Source organism: Pecten maximus, chromosome 16, assembly GCF_902652985.1.
Source record: "Pecten maximus chromosome 16, xPecMax1.1, whole genome shotgun sequence".
NCBI classification, from domain to species: Eukaryota; Metazoa; Mollusca; class Bivalvia; order Pectinida; family Pectinidae; genus Pecten; species Pecten maximus.
Genome location: NC_047030.1, coordinates 3,256,649 through 3,284,170, shown reverse-complemented (window position 1 = coordinate 3,284,170; position 27,522 = coordinate 3,256,649). Strand labels below are relative to the sequence as shown.

The 27,522-nt window shown below is 35.3% G+C and overlaps 1 protein-coding gene across 1 annotated transcript in view; it reads left to right on the top strand.

The window, feature by feature from the left end:
* The window catches only part of LOC117345379 (urea-proton symporter DUR3-like), a 53,328-nt gene extending 26,662 nt beyond the window's left edge, over positions 1–26,666 (top strand). Inside the window, exons 3-13 of the mRNA XM_033908453.1 lie at positions 2,970–3,180; positions 4,409–4,621; positions 7,322–7,444; positions 9,023–9,229; positions 10,161–10,318; positions 12,868–12,998; positions 16,734–16,896; positions 18,576–18,780; positions 19,374–19,551; positions 20,052–20,241; positions 22,617–26,666. Of these exons, the coding sequence (XP_033764344.1) occupies positions 2,970–3,180; positions 4,409–4,621; positions 7,322–7,444; positions 9,023–9,229; positions 10,161–10,318; positions 12,868–12,998; positions 16,734–16,896; positions 18,576–18,780; positions 19,374–19,551; positions 20,052–20,241; positions 22,617–22,988 (2,151 nt within the window). The 3' untranslated portion in view covers positions 22,989–26,666. The remainder of the gene's footprint in view (positions 1–2,969; positions 3,181–4,408; positions 4,622–7,321; positions 7,445–9,022; positions 9,230–10,160; positions 10,319–12,867; positions 12,999–16,733; positions 16,897–18,575; positions 18,781–19,373; positions 19,552–20,051; positions 20,242–22,616) is intronic.
* Positions 26,667–27,522: the final 856 nt, after the last annotated feature.

The following is a 27,522-nucleotide window of genomic DNA, read 5'->3' as shown; positions in this document are numbered from 1 at the left end:
AATTAACTTTTTTTCCATTTAATTATTTTCAAGAATGCATTCTTTAAATAATACCGTATGAAAATATTGATATTCCTGGAGATGGTTTCCCTTCCAACCATTCGTTAACCATTTCATCGGCGTCTACATTATATAACTACATGTAACAGCCAAGGCCGAAGGTCTGACTTAATGATTAATCATATTATTAATCAATTAAGATTAATTAATTCATTAAGATCGTTGCATTGATTTCAATACGTTAATTACGTATCCTCAATATAACGACCTACCTCTTCATTAAGCTTATTTGTCTGGACAATATCTGTAGTTGTAGATAAATATTTACCTATAGCAATGATATCAATTTACTCCTAAATTAAATGATGTTCTGCAACTGTTAATAGGGAACTGATTTGAAATTAATCCCAACAATTTCCAGACAATATTATATTGATACAATCTTTTTCAGGTGAATCATCTTCAGCAACAAACAAAATAATCAAGTAAGGCTAGTCAACATGTATTGATCCTCAGGGGTCTTCCTTATTGAAGCCCGGAGTAATGCTATACATTTCCTTCATTAAACAGGAAAAGGAATCAGATACAGGTTTAAAAAGATCTCGCTGTGCTGTCCACATAATTCATCTAACTACGGAAACAGACCCCACCATTTCCGTAGGACGTATGTGGTTGATTATGGGGATCCTCTTTCCGTTAGACGTTTGAAGTTGTATTACCAAGCATATGCTACTAAGATCATTTTCCCTGACCTACTTCTCTTAATTCCACGACTGTCTTTTACTGGTTAATAGATGTAGTTAATGGGGTGAATACCTGCCTCCTGTGAGAGTTGGCATTTTGAAGAGGGGTGGTTCAAGGCCTCTTTTGAGGGGCGACATTTTGTAGAGGGGTGAATCAAGGCCTCCTTTGAGGGACAGAGAGGTGACTCCAGGTATCTTGTGAGGGGTAGAGGGACGAGTCAGGTCTCCTTTGAGGGGCGACATGTTGTAAGTGGGATGGACCCAGGTCTCCTGTCAGAGGCAGCGGATGGGTAGGGGGTTCCAGGTCTCCTGTCAGGGGTAGAGGGACGAGTCAGGTCTCCTTTGAGGGGCGACATGTTGTCGTGGGGTGGACCCAGGTCTCCTAAGGTTGTTGTGTCCATGACACCCGTCCCCATATCACCTAGGTTGTTGTGTCCATGACTTCCGTCCCCATATCACCTAGGTTGTTGTGTCCATGACACCCGTCCCCATATCACCTGTCCCCATATCACCTAGGTTGTTGTGTCCATAACACCCGTCCCCATATCACCTAGGTTGGTGTGTCCATGACACCCTTCCCCATATCACCTAGGTTGTTGTGTCCATGACACCCGTCCCCATATCACCTAGGTTGTTGTGTCCATGACACCCGTACCCATATCACCTAGGTTGTTGTGTCCATGACACCCTTCCCCATATCACCTAGGTTGTTGTGTCCATGACACCTGTCCCCATATCACCTAGGTTGTTGTGTCCATGACACCTGTCCCCATATCACCTAGGTTGTTGTGTCCATGACACCTGTCCCCATATCACCTAGGTTGTTGTGTCCATGACACCTGTCCCCATATCACCTAGGTTGTTGTGTCCATGACACCTGTCCCCATATCACCTAGGTTGTTGTGTCCATGACACCTGTCTCCATATCACTAAGGTTGTTGTGTCCATGACACCTGTCTCCATATCACTAAGGTTGTTGTGTCTATATCACCTGTCCCCATATCACCTAGGTTGTTGTGTCATGTCTATAACACCTGTCCCCATATCACTAAGGTTGTTGTGTCATGTCTATAACACCTGTCCCCATATCACTAAGGTTGTTGTGTCCATGACACCCGTCCCCATATCACCTAGGTTGTTGTGTCTATAACACCTGTCTCCATATCACCTAGGTTGTTGTGTCATGTCTATAACACCTGTCCCCATATCACTAAGGTTGTTGTGGCCATGACACCCTTCCCCATATCACCTAGGTTGTTGTGTCCATGACACCCTTCCCCATATCACCTAGGTTGTTGTGGCCATGACACCCTTCCCCATATCACCTAGGTTGTTGTGGCCATGACACCTGTCCCCATATCACCTAGGTTGTTGTGTCATGTCTATAACACCTGTCCCCATATCACCTAGGTTGTTGTGTCTATAACACCTGTCCCCATATCACCTAGGTTGTTGTGGCCATGACACCCTTCCCCATATCACCCTGACCGATAATTCCACATGATTATCATTAGCACCAATTCTTTGTCTCAATTTCTCTCCATTCCTCTGACAGTAGTGTAAATATACCACATGTCGTACAGTAAGTCGATACCCTTATCGTGTAACAACAAGGTGTTAATCAGTCAAGGTAATAAACCAACTGGTTATCTCAACCTTGCCTGATTGACTTCTACCATTTAAGAATATCAATCAAGGAATGTTATTGTTAAAATGTTGTGAATAGTGTCCCTGTGTGTGAACAGGTATTGATAACATGTCATATAGGAAAACCGGAAGTACACGGAAAGCGATTTGCTGTGTTAAGACTTTCTTTTTCTCCATTGGTAAACAGTGATTCATCATCGATATGATTCCATTTCCTTTCTCTACATTCCTTTGATTAATTTCACCAATATCAATTAAATTGATTACATCAGACTAATTACAATGTGACAGTTTATAATAAATCCATTAATTGTATTAGACTGTAGACGATAAACACTTAATAATAAGATATTTCCGTGTTAATGTTCTATTTTTCTTTATTGATTTTATCTATTTTAATAATTAACCTGAGAATAGCGTCATATTTAGTTTATAACTAAACGACAGAAGTCAAATTGATTTGAAATTGTCCCGAAATACGCGTTACTGTTTTGTGTGAGAGAGAGATATGAAATGTCTTGCTGTTAATCGTTAAAATTTTATGGTGATGCATATTAACCGTAGTTGATATTTTTTCAGTATGGTATAAGCGGTCCTTTCTGGTACGCGGCAGGAGCCACAATACAAATTCTTCTGTTCGCTATGATTTCTGTTCAGCTGAAGATCAAGGCGCCCGGCGCAAAAACATTTCTTCAAGTGATCAAGGCACGATTCGACTCCCGTACACATAAAACTTTCTGTGTCTTCGCCCTGATGACAAACGTAATCGTCACCGCCATGCTGATGTTAGGTACGTTCAGTTTGGCTTTGCTTTTCTATCTATTTCAACAAAAGCAAATTATGATTGCGCTCTAAATATAAAAAAAAAAATACGCAATGTCATTCATTACACAATTGTGTCTTAGAGAGTATAAACAAACGTTGTTGTTGTTTGGTTTTTTTCTTCAAAATGATGTTTAGATTTTCCGAAATGAAAAAGACAACGTTCTGCTTAAATGTAACGACCTTATTGCTTTATTGATCTCGTTTTGATGACGCACGGGGTCTTATGAAATAGAAAACGTTTTTGTGTTATGTTGCAATCGCATCCTGTTTGCAATTTTCCGGTCTCAGGAACAACGCCTTCACAAACAATAGGCAAACACCAGCTGATCACTGCCGAAGTCCCTGCATATGGAGCCACATGTGGAGCCACATGCTATCAAACGTTACATCATCTTTTCGAAAAGGAATATATAACTTTGTGCATGTGAAAGCAAGTGTATTTCTGCTTGCGACGAAGTAGCATTGCTTTGCACAATTATAAAAACCAGACAAAAGAACAACGGATGGATTTCACTTAAAGGCTGATATAGAAATATATTTACCAGATATTGTCTACAGGAAAAGTGTATTCCAATGAAGTTTTCCCTTTGAATCATCTTGCTAATATTGATAATGATGATGGCCGTGGCGATTAATCCTCTTCCTGTCATAAAAAAATGGAAAGTGGGTACGTCTCCTTAGAACTAGATTACTATACATGACTAATGGACTATTCGGTTTAACTGAAGTGCTACCCAAAGATTTATATATGGTTGCGTAACGTTTGTTTATATATTTTGCATAAATCTACGTCAGTTAGGAGATGTCCCAAGCTTTGGTTACTTACATAAAACGACTGCAGTTATGATATATTACTTACATAAACTTACAATATTTAGAAGATGTTTCAACTTGGATTCATTATATCTACCTACGTCAGTTAAGAGATGCCCAAAGCTTAGATTCCACACATATTTTTTTTGTTATTTAGGAGATACCCCAAACCTTTATTCCTTACATTAACAATAGTAATATTGTTACATTCGAAATCGGTTCAAAATTATTAACGTCGAAAATAAACAAACGCACCTTGATGGCGTAAATTAATCGTGCCAACTAACTAAAGTTATATAGAGCAACACGAAGAAACACAGGCTCTTTTTTGTCTGTGTAAGAATAAAATAAGTATTATGCATTTTGTTGTTTTCCAATAGGTGGCGCCGCTGTACTGACTAGTCTCATCCAGGACATCTCCGTGGAGTACGCCACTGTCTTGATCGCCGCGGTCATCGGAGCGTACACTCTGATTGGTGGACTCGGTGCCACCGTGTATGTGTCGTATTTCAACACATCCATTATCTACATCATCATGGTCATCTTTATCATGAAGATCTACAACGATCCGGACTCCGAAGACAACCCACTTGGTGAGTCACATCATTTCATATTTTTTTTATTTTTTTTGATAAATATAGCGTTCCTTAAATATATAAGATCCTGCGCAAATTGCGAAACTGGAGGAAGATCCAACAAGTACGTGTAACGAACATACAATGAAATACAATACAAGCGTATCGTACAAGAAATAAAACATACAAGTAAAATACAATACAAGCAGATATACAGAGAAATCCATAGATGTCTTCAATAGATGTTCGAACGTAATATATATAACTCAATGTTTTTATTTTACACTGTTATTCAGCATTACTTAAGCCTGATGGTAGTTCTCTTCTTAAACGGAATCAAAGTTCCCTGATTGACGTTGCTATTCTGTAACGTTGTGGATATTTGACCGGATTTCTTTTTATTGTTCATTACTACACACCAGGAAACGGATTGGTTTATGTTGAAAGACATACCTAACCAACTTGTATCCGAGTGCTGTTTATATAGTTATTAGTCGGTGGGTCAGCAGGTCGGCTATGAGAGTATGATCCGTTAACACTTTCTAAATGACCGGAAACGTACGAATTCTAATAAAGGTTTATCGCAAGATAAGTACGGAAAATGTCGAGTGGCAAGAACATTAAACGGCGTGTCCAATCGCGTCTAATGCACTAGCAGTTATTGTCTGGATGTATCACTAAATATTGTAGTCAATTGGTGACATACTTCATTTCATCAGGAAGTCTTTTGATAGTCAATATCTTATGAAATGATATCTTAATCTCGTAAACTGAAAAACGGGAATCGAAGTCTTTGTTCCTCGTTAGAATGGTTTTGTTGTCACTACCGTTGTTCTCACTTGTGGAACGTGACAACATTTCGACCTTGAATGGTATTATTGTAGTGCTCGGTAGGTTAAACATTATTAACGTAATGGCGTTGTTGTAAGAGTATGCCATCACACGTCATTCAGCAGGGATATTACAACAATGTAATGCTATATATCGATCCGTATTATCCACCCTGTGTCCCTCGTATGTAAAACAATCTAGGTCGAAGCTAAATGCAGTTTTAAGAATCATTCAACGCCCGGTCAATCAGAATATTGAGAGCGGCAAGAACATGTACAATTTTCCATTCAAACATATTTATTAGCATAAATATCTAAATTGGATAAGGTACATTTTATTATAAATCAGTAAAGCCTTCTCCAAACTACTAAAATATTCAATAGTGATACCATCGATCAAATATTTGATAGAAAAACTGGAGAAAGGAAGATAGAAAAATATGTAGAAAGGAATGAATTGGGAAAAGATGTTGTTGAACCTTAAAGGTGTTGATTAACCTTGAAATCGTTCTTAAATCTTTCCCAGAATGCGATTGATAACCTTCCTTTTGATGTGTAAATCTAGAGATAACAAAAGTATAATGACAAATGAAGACCTATGAGTTCACCTTAAAACTGATTATTTATATACGTTACCTTCCAAGTACATAAATAGTCTATCTATATGATAAGTTAGTGTTACCTTCCAAGTACATAAATAGTCTATCTATATGATAAGTTAGTTTGCGTACCTATTCGGTATACTTTGTGTTTTCTCAACAAATCGATAAGCATTTCAACAGCCACACATATCATTGTAGGGGATTAAACCGGCTCTTGTGATTAAATCATTTCCAAAGCAAAGGATTGGTTTTGGTCATGGATGGTGTTCCTGTTTTATTAATTTCAATTGAAATGTGAATTGATTTTCATTATTTTTTTTTTTTTCAAATTTGTCTTTCCTATTTCTCTTTATCTACTATTTTGCATGTAGCATCATTGACTAGTCTTATTTTTTCCTATTTCTCGATACCTACCATTTTGCATGTAGCATCATTGACTAGTCCTGATTTTTCCTATTTCTCGATACCTACCATTTTGCATGTAGCATCACTGACAAGTCCTAGGGAGACGAAACAGGTTGAATTATGTTATTATGCCGATGTTTCGGTGTCAGCATTAAAGCAAAAGACGCTTGCTCTCCCGTTGCACTGGTCTTATTCCCCTTGTGATGTTTCTGGAGCCGTTTAACCTTTAATTGAAAGGTTTATTGGTACAGCTTAAATAAACAGACACTCGCAGCGTATGTAAATTGGAAATATATATTTCTTGTTTTATTATCTGATCGGCCATTAGGCAAACAGTAATAAAAGAATTGATGGGAGTACAGAAAGACATTCTTCTTCTTCTTCTTCTTCTTCTTCTTCTTCTTCTTCTTCTTCAGCTATATTGCAACAATGGCATATATACAATGTACACTTATCCCAATCTATATTTTCTAATAAATCTCAAAGGCAATATCCATTCACAATTCGTTATGAACTCATAAATTACCCTGTAAAACCAAGTCCCACAGATGCTTTATATATATAACATATGCCTATACATGTTCTTAAATAATATACAGCGACGAACTTTTTAATGAATTCCACAAATATATAGAAACAAGTTTGTCATTGTTTAGATACATTGATATGTTCACTTTTACTTGGCTAACATATTAAGAAAATAGTCTATTAACACAAACATGATTTACATATGGGTTGTGTAGATTTAATTATAAAGATTGACTTAAAACACAAAGTGAATCCATAAATGAAGTAAAGAAACTCTTCAATAAACTTACTCTTCGTTTGCATAGTCGGCTTTTATGAAATGTTTAACAGCAAACTTTGATTTGCATATTTAGGGTCAATCGACCGTATCTACACATTACTTAACTGCACGGAAGGGCCAAGCGAAAACAGCGGGAACAGCTACCTTACTATACTCTCCAAACCAGGACTCATGTTTGGTATGATCAACATTGTAGGTAAGTGACATTCTCCAAACCAGGCCTCATGTTTGGTATGATCAACATTGTAGGTAAGTGACATTCTCCAAACCAGGCCCCATGTTTGGTAGGATCAACATTGTAGGTAAATGAATCTCTCCAAACCAGGACTCATGTTTCGTAAGATCAACATTGTAGGTAAGTGACACTCTCCAAACCAGGACTCATGTTTGGCATGATCAACATTGTAGGTAAGTGACATTCTCCAAAACAGGCCTCGTGTTTGGCATGATCAACATTGTAGGTAAGTGACATTCTCGAAAACAGGCCTCGTGTTTAGTATGATCAACATTGTAGGTAAGTGACATTCTCCAAACCAGGACTCATGTTTCGTAAGATCAACATTGTAGGTAAGTGGCATTCTCCAAACCAGGACTCATGTTTGGTAGGATCAACATTGTAGGTAAGTGACACTCTCCAAACCAGGACTCATGTTTGGTAGGATCAACATTGTAGGTAAGTGACACTCTCCAAACCAGGACTCATGTTTGGTAGGATCAACATTGTAGGTAAGTGACATTCTCCAAACCAGGCCTCATGTTTGGTATGATAAACATTGTAGGTAAGTGACATTCTCCAAACCAGGCCTCATGTTTGGTAAGATCAACATTGTAGGTAAGTGACATTCTCCAAACCAGGCCTCATGTTTGGTATGATCAACATTGTAGGTAAGTGACATTCTCCAAACCAGGACTCATGTTTCGTAAGATCAACATTGTAGGTAAGTGAATCTCTCCAAACCAGACAAAGATAAGATCTTAATGTAACGCGAACTTATCGAAAACGATGGTGAGATAGTCGAGATGACAAATGATGATATAAAGTGACAATAAGTATTATATAATTATATATAAAACAAAGTATTGCTTTGAATTAAAAAAGGTAAATAAAATTTTGCATTCAATAGGATACATAGTATTTTTATGAATTATTGATTGTAACATAATCTTCCGAAAAGAAAGTGTCTGTGTACTGATTGGTCGATGTACTAATTGGTCGATCTTCTGATTGGTCGATGTACTGATTGGTCGATGTACTGATTGGTCGATGTACTGATTGGTCGATGTACTGATTGGTCGATGTTCTGATTGGTAGATGTACTGATTGGTTTATGTACTGATTGATCGATGTACTAATTCGTCGATGTTCTGATTGGTCGATGTACTGATTGGTCGATGTACTGATTGGTCGATGGAATGGACACTATCCGAGATTAACTACATACTGTATGGTTGTTTAATTCCACGGGCTTATATTTACGAGTAGGACCTAGTCCGCGGAATGTACAAATCGCGTAACCGGGCCTTGTGAACATTCTGCAGTTGATATTCCTCAACTTAGTTTGCGTATAAAAATATTTGACGAGTATATATTTTCGCGCTATATTTGATGACCACAAATATAGCAAAATCAAACCGCAAAAGGTAATATCAACTATGCAGTATTTCATTTGAAAAAAAAATACAATGCTATGTCAATGATTTATGTTTTACCATAATTCGTTAAAGGAAACCTATCATTTTAAATATTAGTTCAAACTATCTTTTTACGTTCCAGGAAATTTCGGAACAGTGTTTGTTGACCAATCTTACTGGCAGTGCAGTGTGGCAGCCAAACCAAAGGAAGGTGTTATTGGGTTCCTACTCGGAGGATTCTGCTGGTTTGCCATTCCATTTGCTTTAGCAACTACAACAGGATTAGCATACATTGCCCTTGGCACAACACAGAATGGTCCACTGTTGACTGACGATCAGGTTAACGCTGGTAAGTACGTAATGGTCACTATACCAATTAGATAGGTCTGAAATAGCCAACACCATACGTGATGATCAGTGTACCAACCAAACACTGGTTAAATATCCAATACCATACGTAATATCGAAGCATAATCGATAAATAAACACACGTTAATGTCACTTCAAATTGAATGACATAATAGAACCATAATGATTTTAGCTTCGTCATACAGCAGCTTCGTCCTTCTAAAGATCGCAAGTCACGCTTCTGACCTAAATTGTTGCTAGGAGATGACGAAGGTACCTGGGTCGAAATACATATCAAAATGATTATGATAATGTGCGCTAGACCAAATAGTGAATGAGAAAGGAAGCAAGGCACAGGTGTGTGAATTGAAACGTAGCAATTAAGTTAATGTTGAGTATATTACAACTTACTAAAATAAATGACCACGGCTGGATAAAATTAGAATAAAATTAAACGTCGGTTAAACATACTTCACAGATTGACCCATTCCTTCCAATAAGCCTTGTCGGTACTCTGTAGAATTATTGCTCACAATTTACAAGGGGAAACATCAGAAATATGTTTTATCAAATGTCTTAAGCATATATTATAATTATATTGACCGTTCAAATATTAATAATGATAACACAAGCACTGAACACATCTCACACATTAACACCTTGTAACTCAGAACTAAATCATTGGAGGGTCAGGGTATAATTCGGTCTTAGTTAGAAAAATGCGGAACGAAATGATTTACATATTAGCATATTGGCACAACTATAAAAGTATATATCGTACAAAGAGCCATGAGATTTTCAACCGCTGGACTATTGAAATGGATATGTTTTGTCAGACGATTGAAGATAAATAAAAAGATATTTTACTCTATACTGTTTCAATATGTATAAATGGCGCGGAATAAACCATGTTCCGCGATTTTTTACACCAGGACTGGTACCCCCGGCAGTGGCACAGAGACTTCTGGGAAGGAGTGGGGAATTTTTAATCATCATTATGATTATCATGGCGGTAACATCAACAGGGTCGGCAGAGGTCATCGCCGTAACGTCAATCCTGGTTTACGACATTTATCAACTTTACTTGAAGGTCAGTAAGTAAGGTTTGACTAGAAATATTACTTATCTCATTATTGTATTATAGATAGAGAATGTGTAGTGATCTCGAGGGATCCTAATCCACGATTAGTCACGTTTAATCTGTCCCACGAGTGTCTCGTTTATCTCCGGACACCGCCGTAAAATTACCATACCTCTGACAGGCATCCAATAAATCGATCAATGTGTCAATTACGAGACAGCATATGGGAAAGTAGTGATATAACGTATTAAAATATGAATTTTTATTATGTGAATATTGTGAAGGTTACCTTATCGCGGATTTACCAAAGATTATGAGCAAAAAGAATATAGTCTGAAATCAGGAAATTCACACATTTTATTTTGTATGTATATGACTGAAGCATCCGGATTTCCGAGATATGTCTAAGAATTCGAAAAAAATATCAAACCCACCTTTTAGCAACCGTTTCAAAGGACGTCAATCCGCATAAGTACCCCCACACGACACTGCTGTCGCTGCGTCCTCTCCGTCCAGTCTAAACTCTACCAAAGTCGACCATAATGTCACCTTCTCTCTCTGAAATGTTTATGATATTCACGTGTTCATTTTCTGGAATCACTGGAATCACTGGATGGCATCGATATAAGTCTTGTTTGACTTCTCTGATGTATCTTGGCGTTTTCCCACAACTAATATTTGTCCTTCGCGATTTCGTTCCGGTTGCACACACACTTAATAATTGCAAAATTGTATATACACTTTAAAAGTACTAACATACATAATGTATACTCAGAGTATAGTGTCGAAGTTGGTCATAAAAACTGGGGTATATGTCTTTACTGAGAAAGGTAGACATTACGACTGTAATACATTTATCGGTTTACTGATAGTCCAATAGTTCTACTATGGTTATATTGTATACACAGTTTGTGGAATACTTATGTCATAGTTTCCCAGTTGAGCTGGGTTGGAACTCGCATATTCGACATGTACTTGTTGTGTTATTGCTGATCTTACTGTTCCAGGTTAGTTGAACGAGGGTTAAAATTTCAGGGGGTGGTTGTTCATTCGTGTCATAACAAATTAAATTGTCCAGTCAATTCATTGGAAAATGAATTACCAGCTAAATTACACGCCTTCAAAAAACGAGAATTACCATATCAAAAGAAAAGAAACGCTTAAATGTCACTTCTTCATCTGGCACAGTTATACAGAAAGGTCTTCAAATTAGCAACAATCCACTGACAATGTAATTTCAGATATTGATATAGAGGCATTGGTTTTCCTACATCCATTATTCCCTTCCATTAGTCCAAGAACGACCTACACTCCCGCGGTACAATAACTACAATTACTTTTGTATCCTGCCATGTAATGTTTGTATAAGAGTTTCGGCGTCATCTACAACAAATGCGTAACATTTATCTAATTTAAGCCAAAGTATATTAAGACAGAAGAAAACGAAAGTGTTTTGGGTATCCTTTGGAGGGGAAACACTATCAATGATTCATTGAATGCTTATCTTGATTACGTCACGTGATGACTGTTGAAAGAGCCAATCAAAACCAAGCAATTATATTCAATGTAACGTCTATAAGTATTCAAAGACATGAGTGAGCAAGGGCTCAAAAGTTAATATATACATAATTATTACTTCAATGTATATAAATAAGTTATTACATTGTTCAATGTGTATATGTATGTAATTATGTATACCAAAATAACTGGGTTTTATTCAAATTCCAACGCATAAAATAATTACTATAAATGTTGTATAAGCAAACAATTTATACAACACGTGATAAAAGTCGCGGTTTGATTGGCTAACACGGTCATCTTTTACTGCTACAGTTGTTAATCACAATGGTCGCGGAAATGATAGCAATGAAGCTTGTTCGCAATTCTTTTTGTGAAAAATTCGTTTTTATCTAAATTTTTCCATTATTTTTATTGATTTGAAAATTATTAACTTGCTTATTATTTGCTTTGATTCGTAATAGATTTTAGCATTTTCAAGTATTTCCCAAATTGTCAGTTTTACATATTAATCCAGACATTTTACTTCAGGTCATATCCTTGTACCCCAACCGATATTGTTAAAAAAAAACACACGTTTACACAAAACTCTCAGAATATATTTTCTAATGTGGTAAAAACAAGTCACACGACCTCGTGGTTGCTGTATATGATTGTGTGATTTCCATAGTTGCAAAATCATTCCAGCTCGTGTTTTGTAACGTTTGTACAATAACTAGCTCGAGAGAGAGAAATACCGAATACACTACAGCAACCCGTCGTTGACCTCTACATATGTAATGTTGAGGATTAAGATATTTGTACCGTAAACAGAAAGTCCACGGTCCATTTAAAATATCTATACCATACCGAACGTTAGATTCAATCTAACTGCCAGAATGACACTTAAATACGTCAACACTTGTCTGTGTTAGGAAGATACTCATATTGTACTCAAAACATCTATATAATTAGAACTTGTCAGATGTCATTTGCTTTTTGCTATGAATACAATTTTATTATTGTTTATCGCGATCCCTATAAGATCTTTTTACCTGTAGCCTTATCGCATGGTCTTGGATGCGAACAGCTGTCTGTTATGTGGAAAGGCGCGAGGCCGGAAGTCTAATCCACGGGACAAGTGCACATGTGAAAGTATGCTGTTCTGCTTCACCTGCAAAGATGACAGCAAGTAAGTATAACTGACATCTTTAAACACAACATTATTTTCAGCAATGCTTTGTCATTCACAAAAAAATATCGCTTTATCACAGAAATCACGATTAGTTTTAGAAAAAAAATTCTTTTAGTTTTTAAATGAAGAAATTTATTACTATCTTGTCCTCACTATCTTGTCATTACTATCGTTACCGCCTATCTTAACCCTGCTATCTTTACCCTACTATCTTTACCCTACTATCTTTACCCTACTATCTTTACCTTACTATCTTTACCATACAATCTTTACCCTACTATCTTTACCCTACACTCTTTATCCTACAATCTTTATCCTACAATCTTTACCTTACTATCTTTACCTTGCTATGTTTACCTTACTCTCTTTGCTATTCAATTAAGTTTACAAGCTGATTAATTGGATACCTTTCTATTCCCAAACCTTGATAATGTTTCGGATAAACTACATTGTGTCCTTTTCCAGTTTTTGATTAAAAGCCGGTAGATTAGGAAGCCGAATATAATATTTGTGTAATACTTTTGTTAATGACACACCAAAGCAAACGACTTAAGTGTTAACTTTGATTAAAAATCCAAACGTGTTATATCAAGAATGATATTTCACGGATGAAGTAGTTCTGTTGATATGTAGTTTTAAATAATGCTGCTCTCATCATGAAATATTATTTCCGCTGTTGAAAATGGTTATTTCTTATTTTGTATTGGGGTATAAGCAAGGATCTTAATTTTCAAAATTTACCATTCTTTCCATCTTTATCTATCATCAAGATTCCAATGATCTGTTCTCCATACACATTTTTTTCTGAATCATCATAAAAGATCAAATAGAGGGCAAACGGCGAGCCATCTAATTAGCCATAGACGTTAATGACTTGGCAATCCTAGTCTGATTCTGGTCCTTTGTCAATGTCATGGAAACTACTCCGAAATCAAAGACAATCAATTACCATGTTTCATGTATCCTAATTCCTTTTATCTGGTGTCAAACAAATTACAAATAGAGCTGGACACATGCTCAGTTAAATCGTATCATCCGCAGTTTGGTACAGCTTGTACTTTGAAATGAAAACAAAAAAAATCAATCAAGAAATTAGTTTTATGTTCTACTTTCTTTACGCGATTTGTTACAATCCTTCAAAAACTAAATTCATGTTATAATCTGCTTTCTTTCGGCAATTATTTTGAAGAATAATTTCCATGTACTAAAACATATTTAGGTCCTATTACCTATTACGATCGCCTTTTCTCCGGCGTCGTCTGTCGTAAAAAGTTTACATTTTCAACTTCTTCTCAATAACCAACAGGCCCAGAGACCTGATATTAGTTGTGTAGCATGCTGATATGAAGGGCTACACAGTTGTTCAAGTGGATGACCTTGACCTTCATTGAAGGTCACAGGGGTCAAATATGCAAAAATATTTAAATTACTTCTTCTTGATAACCATAAGGCCAAGAGACTAAATATTAGGTCTGTAGAATGCTGGGATGAAGGGCTACCAAGTTTGTTCCAATGGATGACCTTGACCTTCATTCAAGGTAACAGGGGCTAAATATGCTAAAATATATCATAACGCAAGTGACCGTTAAAGGGACATCACGGTAAACCAGTTTTTATTTGTATTTTTTCATATTATTGGGTATATCTATTTAAAAAATATCCTTATGAACAATAACCATTCGAAATTGATGATATATGTACATAAAAAACATCAATTATTAATTATAAAAAGGTTATCACAATTCGTTTATCAATGATCTGAATATGCAAATTTTGTGACACATGCTAAAACACCTGAAAACAAAAATCGCTTCCAATGTGAAGCGACTGCGGTTGAAAACGAGAACAGCTCCCGTAATGAAGAGAATAATGGGAAAATGGGTCAAACACAAACCTAGAATTAAACTAGAATTAAAAAAAATGGAATATTTTGCCTTGTCAACTATCGTGTGTTTGTGTTGCCTCGATTTCACAGTCACGTGATGATTTAAAAATAATTTCCGCGCTAAATTTAGAGGGGGATTCCCAACTAAATTCGAGTGGTCAATCTGGACATAGGGATCGACTGTAAATATTGGGATAGCACAGAAACATAACTGGAAAGGAACAAAACACGTACATTCAATGAAAATTACAACGCTTTTACCGTGATGTCCCTTTAAGGCCCAGGAGTCACTTATTTGTAAAATTATAGCTTACTCTTCTTTGTGCAACAATAGTTTACTTTTATATAACAGCAGTTAATTCATTGTAGTGTAACTACAGTTTACACTTTGTAGTGTAACTCCTGTTTACTATTTGTGGTGTAACTACATTTAATTCATTGAAGTGTAACTACAGTTTAATATTTGTAGTGTAACTACAGTTTACACTTTGTGGTGTAACTACAGTTAATTCATTGTAGTGTAACTACATTTTAATATTTGTAGTGTAACTACAGTTTACACTTTGTGGTGTAACTACAGTTTACACTTTGTAGTGTAACTATAGTTAATTCATTGTAGTGTAACTACAGTTTAATATTTGTAGTGTAACTACAGTTTACACTTTATAGTGTAACTACAGTTTACTCTTTGTAGTGTAACTACAGTTTACTCTTTGTAGTGTAACTACAGTTTACACTTTGTAGTGTAACTAAAGTGTACTCTTTGTAGTGTAACTACAGTTTACTCTTTGTAGTGTAACTACAGTTTACACTTTGTAGTGTAACTAAAGTGTACTCTTTGTAGTGTTACTACAGTTTACTTTTTGTAGTGTAACTCCTGTTTACTATTTGTGGTGTAACTACAGTTTGCTCTTTGAAGTGTAACTACAGTTTACTCTTTGTGGTGTAACTACAGTTTACTCTTTGTGGTGTAACTACAGATTACACTTTGTAGTGTAACTAAAGTTTACTCTTTGTAGTGTAACTACAGTTTACTTTTTGCAGTGTTACTCCTGTTTACTATTTGTGGTGTAACTACAGTTTGCTCTTTGAAGTGTAACTACAGTTTACTCTTTGTGGTGTAACTACAGTTTACATTTTGTAGTGTAACTACAGTTTACACTTTGTAGTGTAACTACAGTTTACTCTTTGTAGTGTAAATACAGTTTACTCTTTGTAGTGTAACTACAGTTTACACTTTGTAGTGTAACTACAGTTTACTCTTTGTAGTGTAAATACAGTTTACTCTTTGTAATGTAACTACAGTTTACACTTTGTAGTATAACTACAGTTTACTCTTTGTAGTGTAACTACAGTTTACTCTTTGTAGTGTAAATACAGTTTACACTTTGCGGTGTAACTACAGTTTACACTTTGTAGTGTAACTAAAGTTTACACTTTGTAGTGTAACTAAAGTTTACACTTTGTAGTGTAACTACAGTTTACACTTGGTGGTGTAACTACAGATTACTCTTTGTAGTGTAACTATATTTTATATTTTGTAGTGTAACTACAGTTTACATTTTGTAGTGTAACTACAGTTTATATTTTGTAGTGTAACTACATTTCACACTTTGTAGTGTAAATACATTTTACTCTTTGTAGTGTAACTACAGTTTACTTTTTGTAGTGTAACTACAGTTTACACTTTGTAGTGTAACTACAGTTTACACTTTGTAGTATCATTACAGTTTACACTTTGTAGTGTAACTATATTTTACTTGTTGTTGTGTAACTACAGTTAAGTCTTCGTAGTTTACTCTTTTTAGTGTAACTACAAATTACTCTTTCGTGTTGTTTCACTTCAGACAACGTGAGACCTGGAAGCGAGCCATTAAACCTCCATACTCGTGTGCGGTTCACGGAAAATACCGAGAATACACGGACTACCTATCCACACTAAAAAACTGGTGTCTGCTGTGGTCCACCATCGCCATCCTCCCTCTCACCATCTTCCTGGACCTTACTGGGGTTAGACAGATTAATGTTGTTATTTCTTAAATATATAAGTCGGGTTTTTTTGTAAGCTGGTATCAATGAATACCAAGTACAGTCAAACCTCGATGATTCGAACTTCGTTGATTCGAATTTCTCGCTGTATCGAACTTTTTGCTTGGTCCCGAATTTTCCCACTATATAACACTACTAAAGAAACTATGTATGATTCGAATTTTTATAAATCGAAGTTTTCGATGTATCGAACTTTTTTTCATGACCCGTTAGCTATGATATTATAGGTAATTGACATCTCATGATTCGAACAAAAAATTTACCTGTACTGACCACTGGACAGGTGTTTGTCGTGACTCCTGCGGCAAGATTTCACACCTCTCCCCCAAATGCCCTGACTGACAATAGGGATAACGATAGCGTGTGTTGTCACTCCCGGTCATGGGGTTAATTAATAATCAGACCAAATTGATAGATAAAAGGTGTATTTAGAAGCCATGACATTTAATCACTCCGGTAAAACATTTCGGTAGTCGTCTCTGATAATCTCCGCCACCATTGAAATCAGCGGTCGGTGAGTAAATTTTACGGAACTGTAAAACAACTGGACCAATTTTAAACACAAACAATTAGCGATGGCTTCACTCATATTCAAAGTGTCACGTTTCAAACTTATACATAAATATCCAAGTAAATCGATTATTTGTCATTCAATCATGCATCCTCCAACCGATCGGCATTCCGTATTTTATATGCACATAACGTAAACGCACGTGTCTTTAGCAGAAAAGCCTAACGACTTACGTAAGTGTGCATTGTACTTCTTTTGCTTTATCTGTTAAACGCGATATAAGTGTTTTGTAACCGATACATATTTTGTTTAATTAATAAAATGCTTAGGTATAATTAATGAAAAGAATTTTTATTTTGTTGTGTTTGAGGTATAAATTAACTAAACTTTTCGATGTGAGCCTGACAGGCGACGATCAACACGAAGACACTGATCATGTAACGTTAACAGATATGGTCATTATCAAGAAAACATCGATCTATTGTCAACCATGAATAATTCGAAGTCCCGCTGTTTCGAAGTTTTTCTGTTAGTCCCTTGAACTTCGAAACATCGAAGTTTGACTGTATGTAGCATGCAAAATGTACACATATAAATCTGAGCATGCTATCTATTTTCTATTAATTTAAATTACATATTATTTATTCAAAATTTGTGTAGAAATGATAATTTTCGCGTGAAATTTAATTTAACTTTAGTTAATCTGATTGAATATAACACGAAAATAAATACACTGGGAATATGTTATGTTTATATATACATACATGTTTACAAGTCCGTGTAGCGTAAAATTGAATACCCTCGAACTAATTTTGACTGGGACAACAGCGAAATAGTGGCCAGGGGAAATGTAACCACTGTACAGTACTTACTATATTCCCCTTTATCTTGGCGACAAGAGTGTGATTTCCAGATAGGACGTGAAAAGGGCTGGTCACTTGCCCGACCAGTCAGGTTTACTCCAGGTAATCTGCTTTCCTTCCACAGTACCACCCGTTGTGCAATTCTGTCTGGAGCAAAAACAGTGATATAAGTTGATATTAATTATTTCGAATAAGTTGCAAAATATAAAAAAATGAAAGAAAAGAAATAAAATGGAAATAATATGACAATATGTATGGTTTTTCAGGTGAGTCTTGCCTGGGTGTATATGTTTATGGGTATCCTGATTGGCTCAGCGGTTGTCCCGATAGCCCTTAGCGTTTCATGGGATCGACTCACGGGGGAAGGGATGATGGCAGGCAGTATATCCGGAACTATACTAGCTATCATCGTCTGGCTCTCCGTCGCTTCCTCGTATGATGGCGGTCTAGGACGCTTCCTTGAGAACACAGGTATGCTGGAGACGATTTCATGACACATTCGATGATATTTAGTACATTTCGACATGCCTAGTCTTATATAACGACTATTTTTAATGAACGGGTAGTATGATAGGGCGGTTGAATATCCCTCGCTTTTTACCCTAGTGACTATAGGGTATGAGTCCACGACTGGCCGTGAAAAAGTATTTAGTCACAAGTTAGACCATCGTGGTTTTCCAGGTAATCATATTTTCTCCAACAGTGCGTTACTTCGCAAACTGACTCAAGATTGAATCATATCTGTTGTCATGACTTGTTTCGCAATTGTTACAAAAATAAATGTCCTATATATATCTATATATATTAAAGTTATTATCGTAAGACAGTTGAATGTATATACTCAAATGTTAAGACATTACAAATTGTACAAAAATGCACAATTTATTGATGTCTTAGCATCATCTACGATGTATTCCGACAATAGTGTTATTGCAAATTTTCAATTAGAGGCAACAGAGTTATTGAAAATTAGCAATTAGAGGCAACAGAGTTATTGCGAATTTTCAAATTTTAGAGACAATTTCATATCAATCAGTCAACAAAACTTACCATTTTCATTTCAGGACGAGAGGTGCCACTCCTCTGTGGAAACATAGTTGCTATTATAACGGGTGGTGTGATCACGGTAACAACAAGTTTAGTGCAGTCTTGGAAGAATGGCTCGTTACCACGTGAAGAAATCTGGGAACAAACACGTGACATCGATAGCCCTCTTAGTCCATGGACTCAGCTTTATGAGAAGTACGCTACTTATTATGTTCACGTGAAATAATCCCGGACAATAATGATGCGAGATTAGCAACTTTTGTCTTGTATTGGAAGTATTCCACTCTGTCTGAAACGCATATACTGTCTAACACATAGATATATCAATATAAATATCCTGAAATGTATAACGAAAAAGAAAAGTTTCGTCGTTTATGCCTTCATAGAAAAAAGATAGCAACTAGCAACGTTGTTAATTGATCTCGCGTAAGGCAACACATCGTTCAAACAATTTACAGGACGCTAATCCTTCCAGAACACATGGTCATTATCTTAGATGGTAAAAGTTCCCTGTAAACTTATTTCACATTCATAGTTGTTCCTTATTATATCGATTTCGAGTGAGCATTTTGATAGGTATGTCCACCGTTTTTAGTTTTCCTTATAAAACGTAACTAGAGTACTATTCATTATATATTTGTTATAAGCTGGTTAACAACAAGTAGCCCGATAACCACCTATTGATTTTTTTACAGAGACTTAAACATAATTGGAGCTAACCAGCTAGACAACCGACCAGCATTAGATGTTGTTGAAAATCATTTCAGAAGCTCGAAGATTTTGGCCTATGTTGGGGGTATTGCCAGCACGATCATCCTAATTGTGGTGTGGCCTTCAATACTAATTTCAGTAGATGTTATGGATAGAACAGATTTTCACCACTGGGTAAGTTTTTTTTTCTGACGCAAAAATTAAGACAATTTTTGTTATGAATTAAAACCTCTTATTTTGTTGTTCTGATTTGATTAAAAACGATATTTCTTATCAACGGGTGCTCAGAGCGCATACATGTATATAAGTCCTAATGAATGTCAACACATGGTACATACATGTAGCCACAAAAATGGGAAAATGTCACTTATGTTATATTTTGGAAAGCATATCTTGCTAGTCTCAATCCGATTAGAGAATACAATATATGTATAACTATCTTCCTGTCACAATGAGGAAGTGTTATTTTAAGTTATCGTTCATCACCATAAATAACGACTCTTTATCAGTAACGTTTAATTTGACATTGAATATGTTTATGATATAAACATCCTTACTATATTCATTCGAGCTGAAATGTTAAGTTCTGATTCAGATTAAAATACACGATGGGAATGTGTTGATCCTATTGTCTCCCTAAGTCTGTATTATTATAAATTAATATTTCATTGTCATTAATAAGGACTCGTCATCAGTAGCTTTTGACATTGACATTACATATACCTATTTACTTAAGTGAAGGTTAATGACAACCTAACCTTATACATGCGATCTGAGATTTCTAGTCTCAATATTGCTTCAGATTCTGATATGGTCAAAAGTCAAAATTTTCTGATGACTAATTTTAAATGCTATACCTTATTTTAAATGGAAGAGATATAAGAAATGAAAAGAAAACCATATGTCGGTGTGAGCCTTTTGATCAAAGTAATATCTTATAAGTGCATTATCAGATATGTATGAATGTTTTACAAGTGACAAAACTAGCATCTAGCCAATTATTTCTATCAGGATAGCCCCTAACCCTGACCCCCTACCCCTCAATTTTGGAGTATTAAATACCCAATTTTTCACAATTTTTGCTAGATATAACGCCTAATGTAAAAGTACTGTCGAGAAACTTTTTAAGATATTTTGCCGATCGAATAAGGATTTTTTCTTTCTAAAACTGATACAAAAATGTTGGATTATTGTGCTTATCTTTTTATCCGGAACTTAATTTTGTTATTTTTTAGTTTTTTTGGGGAAAATATTTTTAAGTGCTCCATTTATACTAAATGTGAATATATAATGCAAAATCTGTGTAATTTCCCACTTTGTTTATTATTTCCATTGTATTAAACATTTTAAAATGAATTAGAAACGTTCAAAATTGCCAACGCTGTGATGGGTTTAGTGAAAACAGTTTCGTTCAAAATTGTGAAATTTCAGCGTTCACACAAAATGCAAGAAAGCCATTTTCAAAATGACCGCCAAATTAACCATTTTCTGAAATTCCTCTTAAAATAAATCTACCTGCATAAGAAGTCAGAAGAAGATTTTGACAAATATTTCAGATAGCATCTAGCTATAAAATTGCCATTTTTGTTTGTTACACGTACATTACAAGAACTTTTAAGAAACTTCCAGGTGACTGAAACCTCAGAAGAGCATATCCTTAAGAACACAATGGAATATTGATCCTCGTGTCTCCCTAAGTCCGTATTTTATCAAGGTTAGGTTTTTGTCGTGAATAACGACTCGTCATCAATAACGTTTTTTTATTTTCACATTTCCATTGTTTAATACAATATTTTCATATTGTTACCACATAATGTGGACTTGATTGATTTGTCTCAACCCGATTATAGAAAGCAATGGAAATTTATTGAGCCTCATGTAGTCCCTCCGTGCGATCATCAGTTCCGTTTTGCATTGACATTGAATATACTTATTAAAATTTATTGACAACCTCACAATATACATGCGATCTGAATTCTTTTGTTCCATACCGATTAAAGAATACAATGAACTTTGTTGAACTCCCTACGTGTGTGTCATTAACAGTTCATATCTGTATAAGGTTCAATCCATTGTCGTGAATAAAGACTCGTCATCAGTAACGTTTACCTCGTATTTCAATTGTTTATTACAATATTTTCATTAAAATTCGCAATCGCTATAGTATTCCAATCTAAATTATAAATATGTGTTGTTGACTAGTGTGTGATGAACCATTTTACTGTTAGATATAATATATAATCGAAAGGAAACAATACTGCGAGTATTACAATTTAACATTTCAAGACAAAATGTTTAAATACAAATGTATAACAAGAAAGTACCTGGCATCAGGGTAATCTCTGATTTCCTGTGTACGTTACCATCTGTCGTTGTAACTATGTGCTCCTTATTTACGGTCCAATTATTCTTACTAATATGATGTTATGAGTAGAAGTAGTATTTTTTTATTCTTGTCTAAACGCAGGGGTTTTGCTATTGTTCCCTCAATGAAAATAATATTATTCTTGATATCCGTTCTATGATGCATTTATGTGATCATATTGCAGGTGATGCTTGCCATTGTGTGGGCGCTCGGGGCTACCATATTCATCATCATCTATCCATTATTGACCGAGGCATGGGACATTCACCAGGCATTCAAGGAAAAACGTCTGATCAATCCCGCTATGTGGACAAAACCACCACCTCAAGTAGGAGGCAAGCCACAACATGTTGGAAAGATGTCCGCGAGCGATACGTGTAAGGGTAGTTCTCAGAAACCAGGCGTCAAAAAGAGAAGTGATGGCGATAACAATGGTCGTCATGGTGAGGAAGGATTCACCGATCCAAATATGATCAACCACATCACAGAGGCAGATACGTCGACTTGCAAGTCGTTTTCATTGACACAAATGCAGGACTCCAATAATCACATATGACATCATTGAAGAGATACACAAATTCACCTCATCACGATTTGAAAATTACAAAAAAAAAAAAGATGGCTGTGATTGAGGAATGTTTTCTTTCATAACAAAACAATCACACACCCAATTAAATTCTCTGATTATCAAGACCGACAAAGATTGAAAATGCGGGTCTCTTTTCTCCATGTTTGTTTCTCTCTAACTAAATAACAAATGTATATTATATGACAATACAGAGTTCACTTCTAAGACAAAATATACGTTCTTACGTATGGTCAGAGATACTCTCGTGAAAAAGGTTTTATGAACAAATTGACGCTCGTGTATTTCACGATGTGTAGCGTACGATGCCAGTGATAAATATGTCAGTGATTTATGTCCCCTGACTACATTGTTATATGTTTCTTATTATTAACTTAAAATTATATCATTTTTTTATTTTGATAGTTTATTATATTTCAAATATAGTTGTGTGAAGTTGGCTAACATACGACATTAAACATACAAAATATGAATGTTGAATGCGTATGTCCGACTGGCTCTACTTTCAAATTATGAACGTTGAATGTCATACGTCGACCTAACTCCACATCCAAATTCTGGATTTTTTCATGTCATATGTAGACCTAGATCCACATCCAAATTCTGGATTTGTTCATGTCATATGTAGACCTAGATCCACATCCAAATTCTGGATTTGTTCATGTCATATGTCGACTTTTTCTGGAATATTTTTATATCGGTTGTCGATCAATGTCATGGAAACTACTCCGAAATCAAAGACAATCAATTACCATGTTTCATGTATCCTAATTCCTTTTATCTGGTGTCAAACAAATTACAAATAGAGCTGGACACATGCTCAGTTAAATCGTATCATCCGCAGTTTGGTACAGCTTTTACTTTGAAATGAAAACAAAAAAATCAATCAAGAAATTAGTTTTATGTTCTACTTTCTTTACGCGATTTGTTACAATCCTTCAAAATCTAAATTCATGTTATAATCTGCTTTCTTTCGGCAATTATTTTATAGAATAGTTTCCATGTACTAAAACATGTTTAGATCTGACTCCACATGCAAATGAACTCTGCCATGTCGTATGTCGAAGTAAGCCAACTTCGCCAAGCTGATTAATACATGTACATGTATACCTTCGCGGTCTAAACATAAATCAGTGAGAGTTGTATCCCTTGATCACAGAGTGCGATATAATATTGGAAACATAACTTCGTTCATATTATTTTATTTTCAAAATTAATATGAAATGCATGACTTTCTACAATTGTGAAATATTTTTATAGCTTCTACATTTATCAAATATCAAGACGTACACGTATCAAGCATACTATTTGTTTAGTTATTTGATTTATCATTCCCTCTACAATGCGTTCTATTACATATTCCTTACTATGTATTGAACTCGTTGGTAACGTTTTTTTATCGAGGATTTACTGCCAATGTATGCATGTGAATTTACTCTTCGGTGGCCGACAGGGCAATCTACATGTGTCACAACTGTTTAATGACAGGAATATAATGTAGCTTTGTGTATCCCGCCTTGGTTACCAAAGTAGGTTTTTATTCCCCGGCCCATTATTTTATCAGCCAATGCCGTGTTTGTCAAAGTCTATCAATACATAGGTCTATTGGCCAAGTTTGTCAATTCAAAAGCCGTTTATGTATTTGTTTACATTCAGTTATAATACTGAGCCTCTGCTGTAGATGTTTCGTTGTTTGTTATTTGAGCAACACATGGAGTCTCTTTACAATTTCCGATACTTAGTTTCTCCTTTTCTATTGGCCAATTCATTAAGGTGTTTGTCTAATGAAAATCTTTTGTCCAATCCATTCATTCCGTCCATTGAAAAATGTGCTCCATTGGTCTATTGACACGTGTTGTTTTATCCAATAAAAAGTCTTGCAGCAGTCCCTTTCCATCCCTTACATTTCCTCCAATCAGCATACTCTAGTCCATTAATATTAGTTTGGATAACCAATGCCTGTGTAACTGCATTAAATCTCCGTCCCTTATAATAATAATAATAATAAATCACACGATATATGTTGTCTTATCAAAACGTCCCGTATCAGTCCGTCCAAATTGGAGTACCATCTTATATGCATTAACATCCATTGCTCAAAATGTATGAAGTTGTAAAGATATTTTTGCAAAATGTTTAACCCATTGATGTAAAATAAAATACGTATTTAATGCTTATTAATGTTAAATGGTGTAAACTGTATATTTAACATTGTCATCGACATAAATTTGTGTTTTAGGATCAATATCTGTTATATGTATATTTTACATTTGTTGAAGTTGGTGGCGCGAAAGTCAGTGGTGTCATAATATTGGTCACGTGACAAGCGATGTTCCAGCCTCTCATTACGTATTACGTCCTCTATACCTTGAATGATGCAGACCAAATTACAAACTGTTTATATGCATGCACAGGTTGTGCATTATTGTCATTCAGATATAATGACTATGAATTTTATTGAACTGATCAATATTTCTTTGTCCGGGAAAAAATCTTGTTGTTATGTTCTTGACGGAGTTGCTATTTAACTGATGTAAACTACGGCGTTATATTTGTCAGAGCGCCTATTAAAGAAATACTGTTTCATTGTTTTTTTAGAAAATGTGTATTTCTATGTCATCCTTAATGAAGCATTTATGATAAATGACCTTTGATCAACGTTTTGATAATACCGCCATAGTATATAGGATACACATATTAGAAATGCTATTAACAAATGTACAACGCCGACAGTGTAGAAACTGCTTACCAAAGAATATATTATATGGTAAACACGGTATAGAAATATGTTGAATTAATACCAACGAATGAAAAATCGCTGATTTTGTACGTAATTCAATCCTGAAATAGAGGAATACGATAAAACGGAATGAAATCGATTAGTCGTTCACATTTACAAGATGAAAAGAAAATTATATTGTTGGAGGGTGTGGATCATGTAAAGTGTGTATTTTTTTCATTATTTTTTTTTTATTTATTTTTTTTGTGTTCTATAATGTGTTCTATAATGTTACACAACAGCCTATTCTTGTTTTCAATAAATCATAATTGTTCTTTGTTGGAAATGTAGCACAATGCTCCTTTCAAGTTCAAATTTACCAAACAAGCATCAAGATATGATATTTGCTTCATTTGATTTGAAAGGGTGTTTTTTTTTATCAAATTACTAACACACGGATAGTGATATGGCAATTCAAAAATCACTATTCATAATAGATTTGTACATCGCATGTACTATTACTGTTATGACGCAGACAACAAAAATAGCTGATACTGACAGGCTCCCTTGTGGTTTAATACTCAGCTGAATATTGAAATTATCAAAGTAAAATGTTAAGTGTGATGTACTATAAAAATAGTGTTGTCTCGAGATGGAATATTACCCTCGCCTCCGGCTCTGGTACCATACCATCCCTAAACAAGACTATCAGACCATAGTGCCCTGAAAAGGATGCAATAATGTATAATTATGTCGTCCAGAATCGACCGTGTCAATCAATAAAATTAATTAAACTTCAAAGGTTTTTTATGGAAAGTATTTGATTAAAAGTACAAATTGCAAACTAATTTTGTATGTATGTATTTTGTGTATCAAGGGTAGTAACTCCATAGAAAATAACATGTAAAAAATAAAGATCGTTATATGTTGCGAGTTGTTAATCTTTTTTGTTATATATCAACATAAAATAACATTTAAATCATTCGAAGGAGTAATGAAACATGTTCTTCAGGTTGTTAAGAGTGACTAAACCTTGGTATATTACATGTCATAAACTAGTTGTGATATAACAAAGTCTATTTACCAACTCTAAATATTGTTCTAATTCTCTTTAATATTATGTTGATTTTTTATTATACAGAAAATAACTTTTTAACCTTATGAATTGTTCGACTGTTTCACACTATCTTCGTCAGCCGAATGTGTCTCACGATACATTAGTCTGACGAAGACTGTGTGATACAGTCGAAATATTTTCTGAGTATCATAATATAACAAGTGCAATCAATGATTGCGACAGTTCACCGGTGGCAGCAATCACACTATGCATTCATTTTTATGTATCTAATGGATGCATAAACCAAATAAGAAGGGTATAGATTTACAAGCTTTCCAAAACCACCCAACAAATCTTTAAAGAGGGTTTTTGTGCCAAAAACATTAAGTCCACTAAATGGTAAAAGCAAAAAAATCACAACTTTTTTGCATGATTGTGCCATAACGTCACTCCTAGACCTCTAATGAATGTATAAACCAAATTAGAAGGGTGTAAGGTGTATACTTTTGGACTTATAGGCTTTCCAAAAACTGATCCCAAAAACTTTAAAGTGGGTTGGGACGCCGACGCCGACGCCGGGGGTACAGCATTAGCTCATGGTTACTCGTAACCGGTGATCTAATAATAAGTTACCCATAACGAATTTCAAAATAACGTTAATTAATAGTAGGTATTTACCTGCACACCAGGCTGGTAGCCGGGTCGCTAATGGGTAGCTAATTATTAAC